At 43.9% G+C, this 18,992-nt stretch overlaps 1 protein-coding gene across 2 annotated transcripts; it reads right to left on the reverse strand.

The window, feature by feature from the left end:
• Window positions 1–5,070: 5,070 nt before the first annotated feature.
• On the reverse strand, window positions 5,071–18,089 carry LOC101405280 (uncharacterized). 2 transcript variants are annotated; one of them, XM_087421966.1, is made up of 3 exons: window positions 17,833–18,089; window positions 14,358–14,484; window positions 5,071–9,642 (listed from the first exon to the last, which is right to left on the reverse strand). In XM_087421966.1, the coding sequence occupies exons 1-3, from the start codon at window positions 17,863–17,865 to the stop codon at window positions 7,337–7,339; spliced, it is 2,466 nt and encodes an 821-aa protein (XP_087278092.1). In that variant the 5' UTR covers window positions 17,866–18,089; the 3' UTR covers window positions 5,071–7,336. The 2 variants fall into 2 exon arrangements, with proteins under 2 accessions (XP_087278092.1, XP_087278093.1); XM_087421967.1 differs by having other exon boundaries at window positions 5,071–9,659.
• Between the last annotated feature and the right edge of the window lie 903 nt (window positions 18,090–18,992).

Consider the following 18,992-nt stretch of genomic DNA (forward strand, 5'->3'; position numbering starts at 1 on the left):
AATGGAAAACCAGTGATGGTTATTGCTCACCAGTCAGGCATGTCCCATTCCACCATAGTTATGATATTGAAGAATAAGAGCAAAGTGACGGAAGCCTTTAAGGGATCTCCTTCATTGAAGGCAAGGAGACTAACAAAAATTCAAGAAGGGCCTATGTCAGACATGGAGAAACTTCTAATGACCTGGACTGAAGATCAGACACAGAAGCATACCTCTCTCAGCACCATGGCGATCTCAGCCAAAGCAAAATTTTGTTTGCAATGTTGAAAGTAAAGGCTGGACTCAACTACGATGTTGACTTTATGGCTACCTCTGGGTGGTTTAAATGATTCCAGAATCATTATTCACTACATAATGTGAAAGTGAGTGGTGAGTCTGTGAGTACTGATGTGAAGGCAGCTGAAGAACTTTTGGAAACTCTAGATGAGCTGATTGTGGAGGAAAATTACACGCCAGAGCAAATATTCAATATGGATGAAAGCTCCCTATTCTGGAAATGGATGCCTGAAAGGAATTTAACCCATAAGAAAGCCAACTCAATGCCAGGTCTCAAGACTTCTAAGGACAGGATAACAGTCATGCGTGGGGGCAATGTTGCAGGCTTCAAATGAAACTCTCTGTACAGTGAGAACCCCAAGGCCTTCAAGCCTATCAATAAGCACACGCTGCCAGCGTATGACAAGAGCAATAAGAAGTCACGGCTGACCCAGCTCCTCTTCCAAGATGGCCTCCTGAGTGGTTATGCCAGCGAAACGGAGAAGTACTGTTTGGAGAATGACATACCTTTCAAGATTTTGCTTATTGTGGATGATGATCTCAGACACTCTCCTTTTACTGGTGATTTTCATCCCAATATCAAAGTGGTGTTTCTCCCTCCAAATGCCACCTCTTTGATCCAACCAATGTACCAAGGAGTTACAGCTTCTTTTAAGGCCTACTACCCGAGGAGGACCCTTAGCCCAGGCCACTGCTGCAACTGAGGAGGACACTGAGAAGACACTGATGCAATTCTGGAAGGATTACATCTATGACTCCATCAAGAACCTTCCTTGGGTTTGGTGTGATGTCACCAACGAGTGTACGAACAGCATCTGAAAGAAGACACTCAAGAGGTTCATTCATGACTTCAAAGGATTTCCAAGGATGAGGAGGTTGCAAAAATCAACAAGGCTCTGGCTGACATCACAAACAACTTTAATGTGGGTGTGGATGAGAATGACATTGAGCAGCTTCTAGAGGTGGTTCTTGAGAAATTGACGAGGTGGTGTTGGAATGTGAACAGGAACACAGACCTGAAGAAGAGGCAAAGAAAAGGAAACTGCAGAAGAAAAAGCCCAAGAACATTCACAGTGAAGCATTTAGCAGAAGCTTTTGCAGGTCTCAACAAGTACCTTAAAAAGTTGGAACACATGGACCCCAACATTGAAAAGTTTTCATTAATAGAAAGGAATGTGCATGGTGCATTATCTGCTTACAAGCAAATCTATGATAAAAAAAAAACAAAAACAAAAACAAACAGAACCAAGCAAACCACTGTGGACATATTTCTGAAAAGAATGACAGCTCCTCAACCAGAGCCTCAGACAGGTCCTTCAGGAGGTATTCCAGAAAAAGGCATTGTTATCATAGCAGATGACAGCTCCATGTGTGTTTTATTGCCCCTAAAGACCTTCCAGTGGGTCAAGATGTGGAGCAAGTGATATTGATGATCCTGACCTTGTGTAGGCCAAGGCTAATGTGTGTGTGTCTTAGTTTTTAACAAAAAAGTTTAAAAAACATTTAAGAATTTTAAAAATAGAAAAAAGCTTGTAGAATAAGTATATAAAGAAAGAATTTTTTTTTTTTTTTTTTTTTTTTGCTGAGGAAGATTCACCCTGAGCTAACATACATGCCAATCTTCCTTTATTTTTTAGAATGTGGGCTGCCAGCACAGCATGGCCACTAACAGAGTGGTGTAGGTCTGCGCCCAGGAACTGAACCTGGGCCACCAAAGCAGAGCACACTGAACGTAACCACTAGGCTACCAGGGCTTGCCCAAGAAAATCTTTTTGTACAGCTGTACAATGTGTTTGTTTTAAGCTAAGTGTTATTACAAGAATCAAAAAGTTAAAAAAATTAAGTCTATAAAGTAAAAGTTACAGTAAGCTAAGTTTACTTTATTATTGAAGAAAGGAAAATATATTTTTCTACAAATTTAGTGTAGCCTAAGTGTATAGTGTTTATAAGATCTACAGTAGTGTACAGCAACATCCTAGGCCTTCACATGCACTCGCCACTCACTCATTGACTCACCCAGAGCAACTTCCAGTCCTGCAATCTCCATTAGTTGTACATGCCTGATACAGATCTACCATTTTTTATCTTTTATACTGTATTTTTACTGTACCTTTTCCATGTTTAGACACACAAATACTTACCATTGTGTTACAATTGCCTACAGTGTTCAGTACAGTAACATGCTGTACAGGTTTGTAGCGTAAGGCCAATAGGCTATACCATAGAGCCTTGGTGTGTAGTAGGCTAGACCATCTAGGTTTGTGTAAGTACACTCTATGATGTTCGCATAATGATGAAATCACCTAGTGATGTGTTTCTCAGAACATAGCCCCGTTGTTAAGTGATGCATGACTATAAATGTTCCCAGCTCTAGAGCCGGACTCGCAGGTTTGAATCCAGCCTCTTGACTCTGGCACTTGTCTGTTGTGTGACCTTGAGGAACCCACTTCATCTTTCTGATCTTGGATTTCCCCAGCAATATCATAATAGTTCCCACTGTCTCAGGTTGTGAGAATTAAAGACAAAATGCTCATAAAGCAAACTCTGGAATCCTGGCACCAGTAAGTACTCCAGTGTGTTTTATTTTTATGGATCCTCATAGAGGCCAAAATAAGCACCATCATCACCTTGTCACTGTCAGTGAACTGAGGCTCAGGGAGCTCTACTGAGTCACCAGATTCCCGGGTGGAAAACCCACAGTAAGACCTCAGTGCCACGCAGCCCGCGTCACCCTGCAGGTGGGTGAGTGGGTTTTGAGAAGCCCCATGTTTCTCAAATGCACCTGGGGCAGAGGAGCCTGACGGGTGTTGGGGGCAGCAAGGTGTGCCTGGCCCAGGAATGTCACTGCAGGCACAGGCTGGAGTCACCCAGGCCTAGGGAGGCCATGGGTGCAGCTGCTGCACAGCAAATGGACGCTTGAGCTCTTGACCTCCTCCAATACCTCAGGGGCAGAGCACACCTTATACCCATTTTACATAGGAGGAAACTGAGACCCAGAGAGAGAGGCAGACCATTTGCCTGTGAATCCTGGCGATATCTGGGGATCCAGGATTCAGACCCATGGTTTGGGGGAGTCTGATCATTGCCCTATCTCCCTCCTTGCCAGGCTTTGGAACTCAAAATACAACCTGTCAGGGCCGGCCCCATGGCATAGCGGTTAAGTACATGCGCTCCGCTGCTGGCAGCCTGGGTTCGGGTCCCGGGCATGCACTGACGCACCGCTTGTCAGGGTATGCTGTGGCAGCGTCCCATATAAAGTAGAGAAAGATGGGCACGGATGTTAGCCCAGGTCCAGTCTTCCTCAGCAAAAAGAGGAGGATTGGCATGGATGTTAGCTCAGAGCTGATCTTCCTCACAGAAAAAAAAAAGACCTGTCCATTCTGATGCCACCCAGCCCCCCCAAAAGCCCTGCTCCAACCCACCAACCCCCATGACGATAGACCAGGAAACACTACAAAGAAAGGCTTTATTGTATTATTAAATGTCTAGAATTTAGAAAATGATGGAGAATATGTAGTAATGAAGATTAAAATTAAAAGTGTATGGTGTATGTGTCCATTACATTGTTCATAGCATTAAAAAACTGAAAAAAAATTAGAACACATTCTTCCAGTATTAAAAACAATTATTCCAGGGCCGGCCCCGTGGCTTGGCGGTTGGGTGCGTGCGCTCCGCTGCTGGTGGCCCGGGTTCGGATCCCGGGCGCGCACCGACGCACCGCTTCTCCGGCCATGCTGGGGCCGCGTCCCGCATGCAGCAGCTGGAGGGATGTGCAACTACGACATGTAACTATCTGCTGGGGCTTTGGGGGGAAAATAAATAAATAAATAAATAAAATCTTAAGAAAAAAAACCACAATTATTCCATAAAGCAAAAAAGTCACAAAATGAGTGAAATTCCAACACACATCTTTGTTGTTTCACTGTCCTTTTGTTAAAGAAAAGGAAAATAGCCAAAATTCATAGAATAGGCAGAAGATACACACATTTTACCAAAGATATAGAGTAGCAAATACACATCTGAAAAAATGTTCATCAGAAATCCTTAGGGAAATGCAATTAAAACAACAGTGAGGGCCCTGCCCCATGGCGTGGTGGTTAAGTGTGTGCGCTCCGCTGCTAGCGGCCCGGGTTTAGATCCCGGGCATGCACCAATGCACCACTTGTCAGGCCATGCTGTAGTGGTGTCCCATATAAAGTAGAGGAAGATGGGCACAGATGTTAGCCCAGGGCCAGTCTCCCTCAGCAAAAAAAAACCAAAAAAAAAACAGAAAAAAGGATTGGCATGGATGTTAGCTCAGGGCTGATCTTCCTCATAAAAAAAACAAACAAAAAAAAGTGACATAGCACAACAAATTTATTAAAAGGGTTAAAATTAAGAATAACTGGGGCCAGCCCTGTGGCCTAGTGGTTAAGTTTGGTGTGCTCCACTTCAGCAACCCAGGTTCAGATCCTGGGTGCAGACCTACACCACTCATCAGTGGCCATGCTGTAGTGGTGACCCACATACAAAATAGAGGAAGACTGGCTCAGATGTAAGCTCAGGCAAATCTTCCTCCCTGCCCCCCTCCCCCAAAAAAGGAAAAAGAACAATTGACCAAGCCAAGTATTAACTAGGATGTGGAGGAAATGGAACCTTCATACACTGCAGGGAAGAATGCAAAAAGGTATATTTAGATCACAATTTGCTAGTTTCTTTAACTTAAACATTCACCTAACCTACGACTCAGACTTTGCATTCTGACTTATTGGTCAAAGATAAATGAAACATATCCATTAAGGAATTATACACAAATGTTTGTACCAGCTTTATTTTCATTAATAAAAAATTACAGATACCTTAAATGTCCATAAACAAATAAATGGATAAACTAATAGTGGTATATTCAAAGATAGTTCTCAGCCCCCACCCTGGAAAAAAAGGATGAGCTACTCACATATCATTGATGAATCTCCAAGTATTTATGCAACATAAAAGAAAAAAAAGCAAACGCTTTGATTTGCATCATATAAATTATAGAAAATGTAAATTTAGCTATTATAATGGAAAGTAAATCAAGGGTTACTTGGAGAGCTGTGAAAGGCAGGGAAAGAGAGATTATAAAAGAAGATGAGGTAAGGGCCAGCCCAGTGGCACAGTGGTTAAGTTTGCACGCTCCGCTTCTGGTAGCCCGGGGTTCACAGGTTCAGATCCTGGCATGGACTGACGCACTGCTTGTCAAGCCATGCTGTGGCGGCGTCCCATATAAAGTAGAGGAAGATGGGCACGGATGTTAGCCCAGGGCCAATCTTCCTCAACAAAAAGAGGATTGGCAATGGATGTTAGCTCAGGGCTAATCCTCACCAAAAAAATATGAAATAAAAAAAAATAACATGATGAGGTAAATATACCACGACAGATATTGTCAGTATCATGACTATGGTGGTGGTTTCACTTTCATACCTGTCAAAACTTATCATATACTACACTTTAAATATGTACAGTTTATTACATGTAAATTATACCTTAATAAAGTTCTTAAAAATGGATCAAGATAAAAAATCTACATGTCCCAACTCTTTTTGTAAAATAGGTTTCACAACCCTTTATTCACTGAACCTTCTCATTCCCTCTCGGGGTCAGCCTTCCCTCAGTGACAGCAAACACAGTGATCAACGGACTTTCCACCCAAGTCAACAGGAATGCTGCCTGAATCACAAGAGATTACATTTGTGGACTATGGATCCCCATTTTCTCTATCTTTGTTTTCCTGCCTATGCAGAAAAAGGCCTTGAAGTGAACATCACTGATAGGCTACAGAAATCCACAAAATCTTTTGATTATTTTCAATGACGATGACTTCAGCTACACAAGATAGACATGCCTGGAGGTCCTAACATTTGTGTACAAACCGATCCTGTACAGTCAGTCACAGCAACATTTCTGGACGCACTTTTAAAAGAGGCACATTCCACCTAGTTGGCTGCAGTCTCCTCCACTCCCTATTATGCCAGTGTTTCTCTACCAATTCTCGTTTCCCCTGGACCCAGGGGTCTTAACAACCAGTGACCATCACCCACTGAACAGTGGACATGAGGGTACATGCTTCTTTCCATGACCTGGGGGAGAGATTCCTCTCAACAGTGCTGACATCCCCTGTGATATTGCCTGCAAGGGCGATAAAGGGAAAAAAATCCACGCTATTCCCAGAAGCACTTGAGGTTGTCACACCTGCTGCCTCCTCAAGGTGATCTCTGAGTCTCCTAAAACTCATGGAATCCAGGCTTCAAATGAAAACCTGCAAGTTCTGCAGTCTTTCCTAGGAGGCTGTGGGCAGCAATGCCTATTTGGCAAAAACTGGTGAGCTAATTTCTGCCACCCTGAGGCACAGAAAATTTGAGACTCCCATAAAAGTTGTTCATCCCTTCAAGCTTGTGAGCCCAAATCTGTTTATAAACTACCCCCCACAGTAAATAGAACATCAAAGATTAAAGAGGACTTAAACAGTAAGGCCTTCATTATTGTACAAGCCAAAGTGATGTGGGCCTAGTAATTCTCGAGCTGGTGACTTGGAAGCTGGAAAAATTTGTCACAATTATCTTGGGAGACCATATTGCTGAAAACGGCAGTCCTTCTTTGCAAGCTGCCATCTGAACTCATATGATGTTCTCTAGGCTAACATTGGGCTAGGCCCATGCCCAAATTACTCAGGGAGATGGAAATGTGGACCCTCTAAGAACTTGTTACTCCTAATTTCCTCCAACAGATGAAGGAACAGAGGTCAGCTTCCCTGAGCACACTGAGGTAGTGACTGATACACACTGTGGGGACCTACAAGGTGGTAGAGGTAAACTCCCTTTCGCCATGGAAACTAGCAGTAACATTAATCTGGCAAGAGCCCTGGGCAAGTTAGAAAGTGCAACAAGCCACACAGGCTTCCCATATAATGAAACTTACAGGGAATCTCCCTGCTATTGGTGTTTGAATATATGACATTCAATTCAGACAAACGGCACCTCACAGTTTCCTCCACTGTCATTACACCAAACAAGAAAATTGTACATCTCCTACACATCTAAGGCTATTCTCCAGTGTGAACTCTCCGATGCTGAGAGAGATTAGATTTTCGGCTAAAAGATTTCCCACATTCACTGCAGTCATAAGGTCTTTCTCCTGTATGAACTCTCTGATGATAATGGAGCGTGGAACGAGAAGTAAAAGATTTCCCACATTCACTGCACTCATAAGGCCTTTCTCCTGTGTGAACTCTCCTGTGAATAATGAGGTGAATTCTTTGGGTAAAGGATTTCCCACATTCACTACACCCATGGGGCCTTTCTCCTGTGTGAATTCTACGATGTCGAATAAGAATTGAGCTATTGGTAAAAGATTTCCCACATTCACTGCACTTATAAGGCCTTTCTCCAGTGTGAACTCTCTGATGATAACCAAGGGCAGAGATGGAAGTGAAAGATTTCCCACATATGCTACACTCATAAGGCCTTTCTCCAGTGTGAACTCTCCGGTGTTTAGAGAGGTACGAATTCTGGCTAAAGGATCTCCCACAATCACTACATTCATAAGGCTTTTCTGCAGTGTGAACTCTCTGGTGTTGATTCAACTGAGAACTATCCCTAAAAGATTTCCCACATTCACTACAGTCAAAAGGCTTTTCTCCTGTGTGAACTCTCTGATGACAACGGAGGGCAGAGCTAGAGGGAAAAGACTTCTCACATTCACTGCATTCGTAAGGCCTATCTCCAATGTGAACTTTCTGATGATAACGAAGACCAGAGCCGGAGGCAAAAGATTTCCCACAATCACTACATTCATAAGGCCTTTCCCCTGTGTGAACTCTCTGGTGTATATTGAGATGATTTCTTTGGGTAAAGGATTTCCCACATTCACTGCACTCATAAGGCCTTTCTCCAGTGTGAACTCTACGGTGTCGAATCAGTATCGGTCTATTAGTAAAAGATTTCCCACATTCACTGCACTCATAAGGTTTTTCTCCAGTGTGAACTCTCTGATGGTAACAGAGTGCAGAGCCAGAGGTAAAAGACTTTCCACATTCACAACATTCATAAGGCCTCTCTCCAGTGTGAACTCTCTGGTGTTGAGAGAGGTAAGATTTGTGGCTAAAGGATTTCCCACATTCACTGCATTCATAAGGCCTTTCTCCTGTGTGAACTCTTTGGTGTATAATGAGATGATTTATTTGGGTAAAAGATTTCCCACAATCACCACATTCATATGGTCTTTCACCTGTGTGAATTCTCTGATGATAACGAAGGCCAGAGCTAGAAGTAAAAGATTTCCCACATTCACTACATTTATAAGGCTTTTCTCCAGTGTGAACTCTCTGATGATAACGAAAGGCAGAGGTAGAAGTAAAAGATTTTCCACATTCACTACATTCATAAGGCCTTTCTCCTTTGTGAACCCTCCAGTGTTCAACAAGGTCAGATTTTTTTCTAAAGGACTTCCCACATTCAGTGCACTCATAACTCATTTCTCCAGTGTGAACCGTCTGTTGTTGAATAAGGATGGAGCTATGGCTACAAGATTGTGCACATTCACTGCACACATAATTTTCCTCACTGTGACTTCTCTGAGGATAAATGAGAACAAATTTTTGGCTAAAGGATTTCCGACACTTGCTGCACTTGTACTGCCTTGCCCCAGTATGAATTCTTCGATGCTGACTGAGGGTTGAGGTTTGCCTAAAAGATTTGCCACATTCCCCACACAACTGAAGACTTTTTCCGCTGTGGACTCCCTGGTGAACAACAGATGAAGATTTATACCTGAATGCTTTCCCACATTCAGGGCACACAAAACATTGGCTTTCAGTATGGACACCCTGGTCCTGAACAAGTGTGTGTTTTGGGCTGAAGGCTTTCTTGCATTCTCCGCAGGTGTAATGACTTTTTCTGCTTTTGAAAGTCACCCCACACTTGGAGATTTTGCTTGGCTTCTCCCTGGTGTGAGTGGCTCGTTGCTGGAGATGTCCTGACAAGGCCAGGGAGTCCTTCTCAACTTCCCCCCACATAAAGGGCTTCTCTGACACATGGAATCTGCAGCTCTTCACAAAGGAGGCCCTGTCCACACTGCTTCTGAAGGATTTCTCTCCCATGTGCTGCTCCTGGTGCTGTTGAAAGTCTGCACTGAAATAAAATCGTTTCACGCATGGCCCACACCTGAACGATTTCAGGCTGTATTGTATTCCCTGCTGCTCAACCAAGTGGAAAATGTCTCTCAAGACTGGACCAGAGGGGTGGGTCTTTTGTGAAGATGGAGCTGCCTTGGGAGTCTTGGCCTGTGTGACTCCTACAGAAATGCTCTGTTCAAAAGATGCTCCCACATCCTCTGCTCCACTCCAGCAACCTGAATGCAAAGAAACCCTGGTGAAGTATATGTTAACATTATTGGAAGGAGGCAACACAACTACAAACATGCAAGTAAATCCCAAAAAAGAGCAGAGGTAACTATACTTATGTCAGACAAAATAAACTTTAAGTAAAAAAATTGTTACAAGAGCCGAAGAAGGTCATTGTACAATGATAAAGCAGTCAATTCATCAAGAGGATATAACAAATATAAGTATATATGCACCCAATATTGGAGCACCTGAATATATTAAGCAAATACTAACAGATCTGAAGGCAGAAACATTCAGCAATGCAAGAGTAGTAGGCTTCATACAGAAGTAGACTTCAAACAGAAGTAGACTTCAATACCTTACTTTCAACAATGGACAGATCACCCAGACAGAAAATCAATAAGAGAATGTCAATCTTGAACTGCACTTAAGACCAAAGGGACCTAAACAGACATACAGAAGGTGCCATCCAATTGCAGCAGAATACATATTCTTCTCAAGTGCACATAGAACATTTTTCAGGATAGATCATCTATGTTAGGTCACAAAACAAGTCTTAACAAATTTAAGAAGACGGAAATCAAATCAAGTATCTTTTCCAACCACAATGGTATGAAACTAGAAATCATTAACAGGAGGAAAGCTGAAAAATTCACAAATATGTGGAATTTAAACACCACACTTCTGAACAATGAGTCAAAGAAGAAATAAAAAATATATTCAGACAAATGAAAATGGAAACAACATACCAAAACTAATGGGAAGAGCAAAGGCGGTTATAAAAGGGAATTTTATAGTGATAAATGCCCAGATGAAGAAAACAGAAAGATCTCAAACAATCTAACTTTATAACTCTAGGCACAAGAAACAGAACAAACTAAGGTCAAAGTTAGTGGAAGGAAGCAAATAAAGATCAGAGCAGGAATAAATGAAATGGAGACTAGAAAAACAATAGAAAAGATCAATGAAACTAACAGTTGGTTTCTTGAAAAGATAAACAAATTGACAAACCTTTAGCTAGACTAAGAAAAAAAGAGAAGACAAAAAAAATCAGAAATGAAAGAGGAGATATCACAACTGATAGTGCAGGAATACAGTCAATCAGAAGAGACTACTATGAACAATTAGATGACAACAAGTTGGATAACCTAGAAGAAATGGATAAATTCCTAGAAAACATACAACTTACCAAAACTAAATCATAAAGAAATAGAAAATCTGAATAGACCTGTAACTGGTAAGGAGATTGAATCAATAATCTCCCAAAAAAGAAAAGCTCAGGACCAGTCAGAAGCACTGGGGATTCTAGCAAATATTTCAAGAATTATTTATCCTTCTCAAAGTCTTCCAGGGGCTGGCCTGGTGGCACAGCGGTTAAGTGAGCGTGCTCCACTGCAGCGGCCTGGGGTTCGTAGGTTTGGTCCCAGGCATGCACCGACGCATGGCCTGTCAAGCCATGCTGTGGCGATGTCCCATACAAAGTAGAGGAAGATGGGCACGGATATTAGCCCAGGGCCAATCTTCCTCAGCAAAAAGAGGAGGATTGGCATTGGATGTTAGCTCAGGGCTGATCTTCCTCACACACACACACACACACACAAAGTCTTCCAAAAATTGAAGAGGGAATACTTCCAAACTCATTTCATGAGGCCAGCATTACTCTGATATCAAAGCCATTTAAGGACAATACAAGAGAAGAAAATTACAGGCCAATATCCATGACAAACATAGATGCAAAGATCTTCAATAAAATACTTGCAAACCAAATCCAAGAGCACATTAAAAGGATCACACACCATGATCAAGTAGGATTTATGCCTGGAATGCAAGGATGGTTCAACATTTGCAAATCAATAAATGTGATACACCACATTAATGGAATGATGGGAAAAACCATACAATCATATCAAAAGATGCAGAAAAAGTGTTCGACAAATTCAATATCTTTTCATGATAAAAACCCTCAACAAATTAGATATACAAGGAATGTACCTCAACATATCTGATGGGCTCACAGCTAAAATCACACTCAACGATCAAAAGCTAAAAGCTTTTCCTCTAACATCAGGACAAGACAAGGAAGCCCACTCTCTCCACTTTATTTAACATATAGTACTAGAAGTCCTAGCCAGAGTAATTAGGGAAGAAAAAGAAATAAAAGGCATCCACATCAGAAAGGAAGAAGTAAAACCGTTCGTTTGCAGATGACATAATCTTACATACAGAAAACTCTAAAACTCCACCAAAACACTGTTAGAGCTAATAAATAAGGTCAGTAAAGTTGCAAGATAAAAAAATCAATATACAAACCTCAGGTGCATTTATATATGCTAATGAAAAACTATCTGAAAAAAATTAAGAAAATTTCACCTAAAATGGCATCAAAAAGAATAAAATACTCAGGAATAAATTTAACCTTGGAGACGAAAGATCTATATTCTGAAAATTACAAGACATTGAAGAAAGAAATTGAAGAAGACACAAACAAATGGAAATGTATCCTGTGTTCTTGGAATGGGAGAATTAATATTGTTAAAATGTCCATTTTACCCAGAGCGATCTATAGATTCAATCCAACCCGTATCAAAATTCCAATGACATTTTTCACAGAAAGAGAAAAAACAATCCTGAAATTCATATGGAACCACAAAAAAATCCAAATAGCGAAAGCAATCTTGAGAAAGAACAAAGCTGGACGCATCACACTTCCTGATTTCAAAATATTATAAAGCCACAGTAATCAAAACAGTATGGCATTCACATAAAAACAGACAGACCAATGGAAGAGAATAGAGAACCCAGAAATAAACCCATGCATATATGGTCAAGTAATCTTTGATAAGGGCACTAAGAACATACAATGGGGAAAAGATAGTCTCTTCAATAAATGGTGATAGGAAAGCTGGCTATCCACACTAAAAAAAAAAAAAAATGCAACTGAACTCCTGTCTTACACCGTTCCCAAAAATTAACTTGAATTGGATTAAAAACGTAAATATAAGACCTGAACTTATGAAACTTTTAGAAGAAAATATAGGGAAAAAGCTCTTTGACATTGGTGCTGGCAATGATTTTTTGGATGTGACACTAACAGCACAAGCAATGAAAGCAAAAATAAACAAGTGGGACTATATCAAACCAAAAAGCTTCTGCACAGCAAAGGAAACAAAAGGCTACCTAAGGAATAGGAAAAAATATCTGTAAAAGATATATCTGATAAGGGGTTAATATCCAGAATATATAAAGAATTCATACAACTCAACAACAAAAAACCAAATAATCCAATTAAAAATGGGCAAACATTTATCCAAAGACATACAAATAGTCAAAAGGTACATGAAAAGGTGCTCAACATCACTATTATCAGGGAAATGCAAATCAAAACCACAATGCGATACCACCTCTCACCTGTTAGGATGGCTATTATCAAAAAGACAAGAGATAACAAGTGTTGGCAAGGATGCAACACTTGTACACTTGTTGTATGCTGTTGGTAGGAATGTAAATTGGTACAGCCAGTATGGAAAACAGTATGGAAGTTCCTCAAAAAATTAAAAATAGAACTACCATATGGTCCAACAATCCAATTCTGTGTATATATCCAAAGGAAACGAAATCAGTATCTCAAGGAGATATTTGCACTTTCATGCTTATTGCAGCATTATTCACAATAGCCAAGGTGTGGAAACAACCTAAGTGTCTGTATATGGGTGAATGCACAAATAAAGCCTGTGCATCTATGTATGTATACATAAACACACACACACAACAGAGTGTTATTCAGCCATAAAAAAGGAAATCATGCATTTGTGACAACATGGATAAACCTGGAGGGCATAATGCAAAGTGAAATAAGCCAAACAAAGAAATACTGTATGGTATCACTTATATGTGGAATTAAAAAAAAAAAAAGAGTCAAACCCACAGAAACAAAGAGTACAATGCCAGGAGCTAGGGGAAATGGGGAGCTGTTGGTCAGTTATAAGTTCTAAGGATCTAATGTACAGCATGGTAACTATAGTTAATGATGCTGCATTGTATACTTGAAATTTCCTAAGAGAGTAGATCTTAAGTGTTCTCACAGATACAAAAAAGGTAAATATGCAAGGTGACAGATGCATTAATTAACTTAATGGTAGTAATCATTTCACAATGTATATGTATATCAAATCATGACAGTGTACACTTTAAATATATACAATATTGTTTGTCAATTATACCTCAATAAAGCTGGAAAAAAGAAAAGAGATCTAAACACTACAAAAAGAACCAGGCAAGAGGGACATGAAAAGTAGCCCATGGCCCAGCTAAGTAGTGACCATGACAAGTCCTGCAATTCCTGGCACAGGCAGGTCCTAGGAAATGTCAGCTAAAGGAAGGGAGCAAACCCTGTCCCACACACAGAAGTGCCATGGAGCTGGACACGTTCACCTGGCCAGGAAGAGGGCAAGCAAGGTGCCATCCATTAGCCTCACTGCAAGACTACTGACCTGGAATCCTTCCCTGTGAGGGTTCAGTACAGAGGGTATTGGGGCTGCAGGGGAGAGAAAAGGGCAGTGCAAACGCCCCAGCCCTAGCAACACAGCAAGGACCCAGAAAGCTGCGGAGGCAAGCAGTGGCCACAGTTCACATGTGAGAAGGTCAGAGCACCCCCTGGGGAAAAGGAGTCAGGGGAAATGCAGAGCCTAATCCAGGTCACTGGGGAGGGAGAGGGCCTTACCCAGTGAGGATATGAGTGTGAAGTTCTCCAGCATCACATCGAGGTACAGGCATCTCTGAGCTTCATCAAGGAGCCTCCATTCCTCCCAGGAGAAGTACACAGCCACGTCCTCAAAGGTCACACCACTCTGCCATGAAGGGGACAGATGATACTATGAACATTCTCTGAGAACCCACAGTCCATCACCTCACACATCTACTCCACCCTCCTCCTCCTCCAGAGCTCCCCACCTCAGAGCAGATACCAGGCCCTGGTGCCACTGACACCCAATCTCTCCTCATCGTCACATTAATCACTGTGTTCAGCCCTCAGCAGTAACAGGTAGGGGGGCAGATAAACACCTTCTAAGCTCTGGGCCTGACCTGCAGGGCCCCATCCCTCCTGCCAAGCAAGTTCCCTGGGGTCTCCCAGACTGTACCTCTAAGACACATCCAAACATGGGCTCCTGCTTCACCATTCAGTCCCGAACACCAGGGCCCGGGGGCCATCAGCTCACACTTCCTCTCAATGTGCACATCATTCTGTGGACTCCACCTCCCTCACATCTTCAGATCCCACCACTGCACCCCCACAGCTCTGCCACCTCCCTGCCCCACACCAAACGCATCTCCCTGGACTCACCCATGGACTTGGAAAGTGACATCCAGAAAGTGCTGGACAAATTTCAAATACGATTTAGTACAACCCCAGTCCTCTGACGGATCTCACAAGTAGGGAAAGCCGCAAATGCTGCAGTGAAGGCCTCTCCACGTGCCTCTGATCTTTGCTTCAGAATCACATGTGAATTGCAGACCCCCATGACCCTCTTCCACTTCTGTGCTGCACTTGCTCTCCCCTCAGAAACCACAACCTTCCACTCTCCACTCAACCTTCTATATAGAAGCTCAGCCCCATTGGTCTCCATACCAGGCATAGTGACTCTGACAAATGACCACATTTGCCCCAGATCTTATCCACCAGCAAGACTGAAACACCCCAGATCCCATCGAAGCTCACCACACAATTCTGGTGAATCCACACAGTAGTGAATTAGGAGGAGACCTGCATTCAGTGTCATCTTCTCTCAATTACTCCTCTGCCTCCACAGCCATCTCAAGTCCACTCATCCCAGGGAAGCCTTGGCCACCTGCCAGATCGACCTCTCTCCCATACAGTTGCCACTTTCACATCTCTCCCTCATTTGTGTTTGAGGGCCAGCAATCCCAATCAGGTGTCAAGGGAGAGAACCACTCCTTGGCGCCCACCCTAGTCTTTATAACCCACTAATAGCACTGCCACCAAAACCTGCATTCCCCTCTGCAATGTCATCCACAGCTCCAACCTGGTCCACACAATAGCCATCACCTTGGGATGTCTCCATCCTGAACCCTTCCCTAGATTTCCAGACCTGTGTCCAGCTGCACAAGTGATGCCTCCACTCACTGTTCTCTGAAACATCTCAGACTCTTAATAGCGCCAAAACAAAACTTCTGATATTCCCAAGGAGAATAAACCTACCAACAACTTCCCCATCCCAGTTGGTGGAGCTTCCATTCCTTCAGCTGCTAGGACAAAAACCCTGGGGTCATCTCTGACTCCTTTTCTCTCTCTCACATACAACTTCCAAAGATTTACTTGACACTTTGTAAAAAATATACCTAGAATCCAACCTTTTCTCCCACCTCCATGGCCACCAATCTGGTCCATCAACACTCATCTGGATTATAGCAGTTGCCTCCTCCTGGGCTCCCTGCCTCCTCCCAAACCCCATAGTCTAGTCTGCACTATGCAGCCAGATGGAGCCTGTTAAACTTGGGTAAGACCAACTCCTTCCTCTTATCCAAACCTTCCATTACATCCCTAACAGATGCCCAACTTCTCAGGCAGCCACATTACAGGCCTTTTCTTGAGCCCCTGCTCTTTGTTCTTAACAGAAAGAATGGGGGCTGGCTGTGCCCTGTCTCCAGCTCAGTCACGTCTCCAAGTATTTCCACATGCTGGTATTTGTTCCTGGGAAAACCTTCCACATCTGTTTACACTGGTTGCCAGAAGCAGGAACACCTCCACGTAACCCTTGGCCTGCACTCAGGACTCTGGACTTGGAGTATCTTGAAGGCATCAGACTCAACAGCTGGGAAACAGCATGAAAGTTTCAAGACACCACAATCCCAGACACCACACAGGTGGTGTCAGGGACAGTGAGGAGCTGGGACACCCTCCCCTTCCCTGTGTAGAAAAATGCTTTTTCTATCATCAGAACCTCTGGGAAGAAGCAGGCAACCATGTGATGGGGTTCAGGGCAGGCCGCCCCAAGATGTGCCACTCTGGTATGCAGATTATTTCCAGCTGAAGACAGTAAAGGCTCAGAAGACTCTGAAAGAAACTTTGACACACACACACACCACTAACTGCCTAAAAGGATTTAAGATAGAAGGCCTGTCCCCAGGACAGGCCATCACCATAGATAACTCTGGGTATGGACAGACTGGGAGGGTACTTGCTAAGCCCACTTTTATCAAAGTTCTGTTTACCAAACACTTACATTTGTAAGGGAAATCTCCATTTGGAAAGGCATCTCCCTCTCTGTACTGGGAAGAAGGGGAGATGACCTCATCTCTAGAAACTTATCAGTGCTGAAGGCCAGGCCTTAAATCTGCATATTAACCTTACTCTTGTTTACTATGTTTCTGGTAATCTCCAAGAGCTGACTCCCTCCAACCCCAACGTCCTCCTTTGTCTTTAGCTGAAGATAGTATTTAGGATGAGAACCTCCACCATTTTGTTGAGTTACCCAGTTTTTCCGAGTCTCTCCCATGTATACACGTTATAAAGCTTTGTTTGATTTTCTCCTGTTCTTCTGTCTCATTTCAATTTAATTTGTACCCCAGCCAAAAAGGACTGAGAGTGGGTAGAGGATAAGTCTTCTTCCCCTTCACATGGCTGGGTTGCATGTGCCCAGCCCTGGAACTTGGTCATCTCGGGTTCACTTACCAACCTCTGTGCCTCAGTCCTCACAGCTGCCTCTTACCAGCTCTGTGACCTTGGACGAGGACTCAACCCCCTGTGCCTCACTGTCTTCATCACCCCCATTCCAGTCTGTTCTCTCGCTGAGCTACTTTTGGAAAATTCTTTAAACCCTAACACACACCGCGTCCCTCTCTGTTCACAACCCTCCACGGCTCCCAGGGCCCTCGGATTGAAGGAACCGCCCCTCAGCCCCCAGCCCAGGCGACACTCCTCCTCACCCTCTTTTCACTGCAGACAGAACACGGACCCCAGGTCCCCGACTCCTCCCGGCTCAGTCGCCCTCCACGCCTCTCCCCCGCGGGCCCTCCCCTGGGACCCTCTCCCACACCCGTCACCCCGGCTCTCAGAAACAGGCCCCACGAGCGCCTCCCCGTCCCGGACACCGGGGCCTGGGCTGCAGGCCCGTGAGCGGCGCCCGCACTCGGGGCTCTAGGGCTGGGCTGGGCGGGCGCGGAGCACGAGCACTGACCTGAGCCGGCTCCCTCCGTGCGGCCGCCGCCATCGGACTCCGGGGGCAGAGCGGGGCCGGGAGCGGCGGGAGAGGAGTGGACCCGGGCACTGCGGTCCCTGTCCCGGCCCTGGCGCAGGTCCCCCGGACGGCGTCGCCGAGACTCAGACCCGCCCTGTGCAGCAGGCAGAGCGCCTCCTCTCCCGCCTTCTCGGTCCCGTCACCTCAGCTCGACCCAGCGCTCCTCAGCCTCCAACCCGGAGAAAGGACCCAAGAGCGGATAAAGTGACCGCCTTGAGGGGGAGGCCGGAAGTCCCGCCCCGACGCGATGCGCACGCACGGAAACCCTTTTCCTGATCCGTCATTGGCTCGTGACTGCAGCGCCTCAGCGCAGAATCTTCTGGGTAATGTAGTTTCCACAGCTCTAGACCCCGGAAGCAGCGTTCACGTTGTTCAACCAGAGCATTGGTAGCGGGGTCCCTTGAGAAATGCTGGAAGGTATTGCTCCTACCTTAAAGGAGGGAGGGGCTTTGCTCCTTTTTAAAGGCGGCGAAGAGGTGTAATTTCAGACTCTGTGAAGTTCAGTCTGTTCCCACAGGATAAAAGTAGTGTTTGAGATGATCCCAAATCCTCTGATCTTAATGGCCATGTCATTCCATAGAATCAGTCAGACATAAAATGAGTCCACACATAGCTGGAAACGTTATGTTATTGCTCTTCAAATGCATATATACTGAAGCGTTATCCAGTTTTGTGAGTTAGGGTATGTTTGGTCAGGAAGAAGGGAAAAAACTCTATGGGGGGCCATGAGGGGAAGGGAAAAGAGGGATGTTAGGCCCCTTGAGGCAGATGCACAAGCTGGAGCTCTGCTTCTGGTTCCCGCAGAAAACTTCTCCCTTGCCTGTATCATCAGTGATTTTGCGAAGTGGAAGCAAAAGTCAACAGAATCAACAGAAGTGGAAGCAAAATAGGAAACTCCATACTAAGTCCCCTAAATTTTATAGAAGCTAACTTCTCAGTTTTGTAGCCTTTTTGGAATTGTAAAAAGTGTGTCTCCTAACTTTAGTTTTTGGATGTCGAGCTTATTTATTTATCTCTTTGGTGAGGAGAACAAATCAAATGTGTGTTACTCTGCTAGGATTGCCATAACAAAATATTATCGACTGGGTGGCTTCAATAAC

This window comes from Ceratotherium simum, chromosome 33, assembly GCF_057802395.1.
Source record: "Ceratotherium simum simum isolate JZ-2026a chromosome 33, ASM5780239v1, whole genome shotgun sequence".
Lineage (NCBI taxonomy): Eukaryota > Metazoa > Chordata > Mammalia > Perissodactyla > Rhinocerotidae > Ceratotherium > Ceratotherium simum.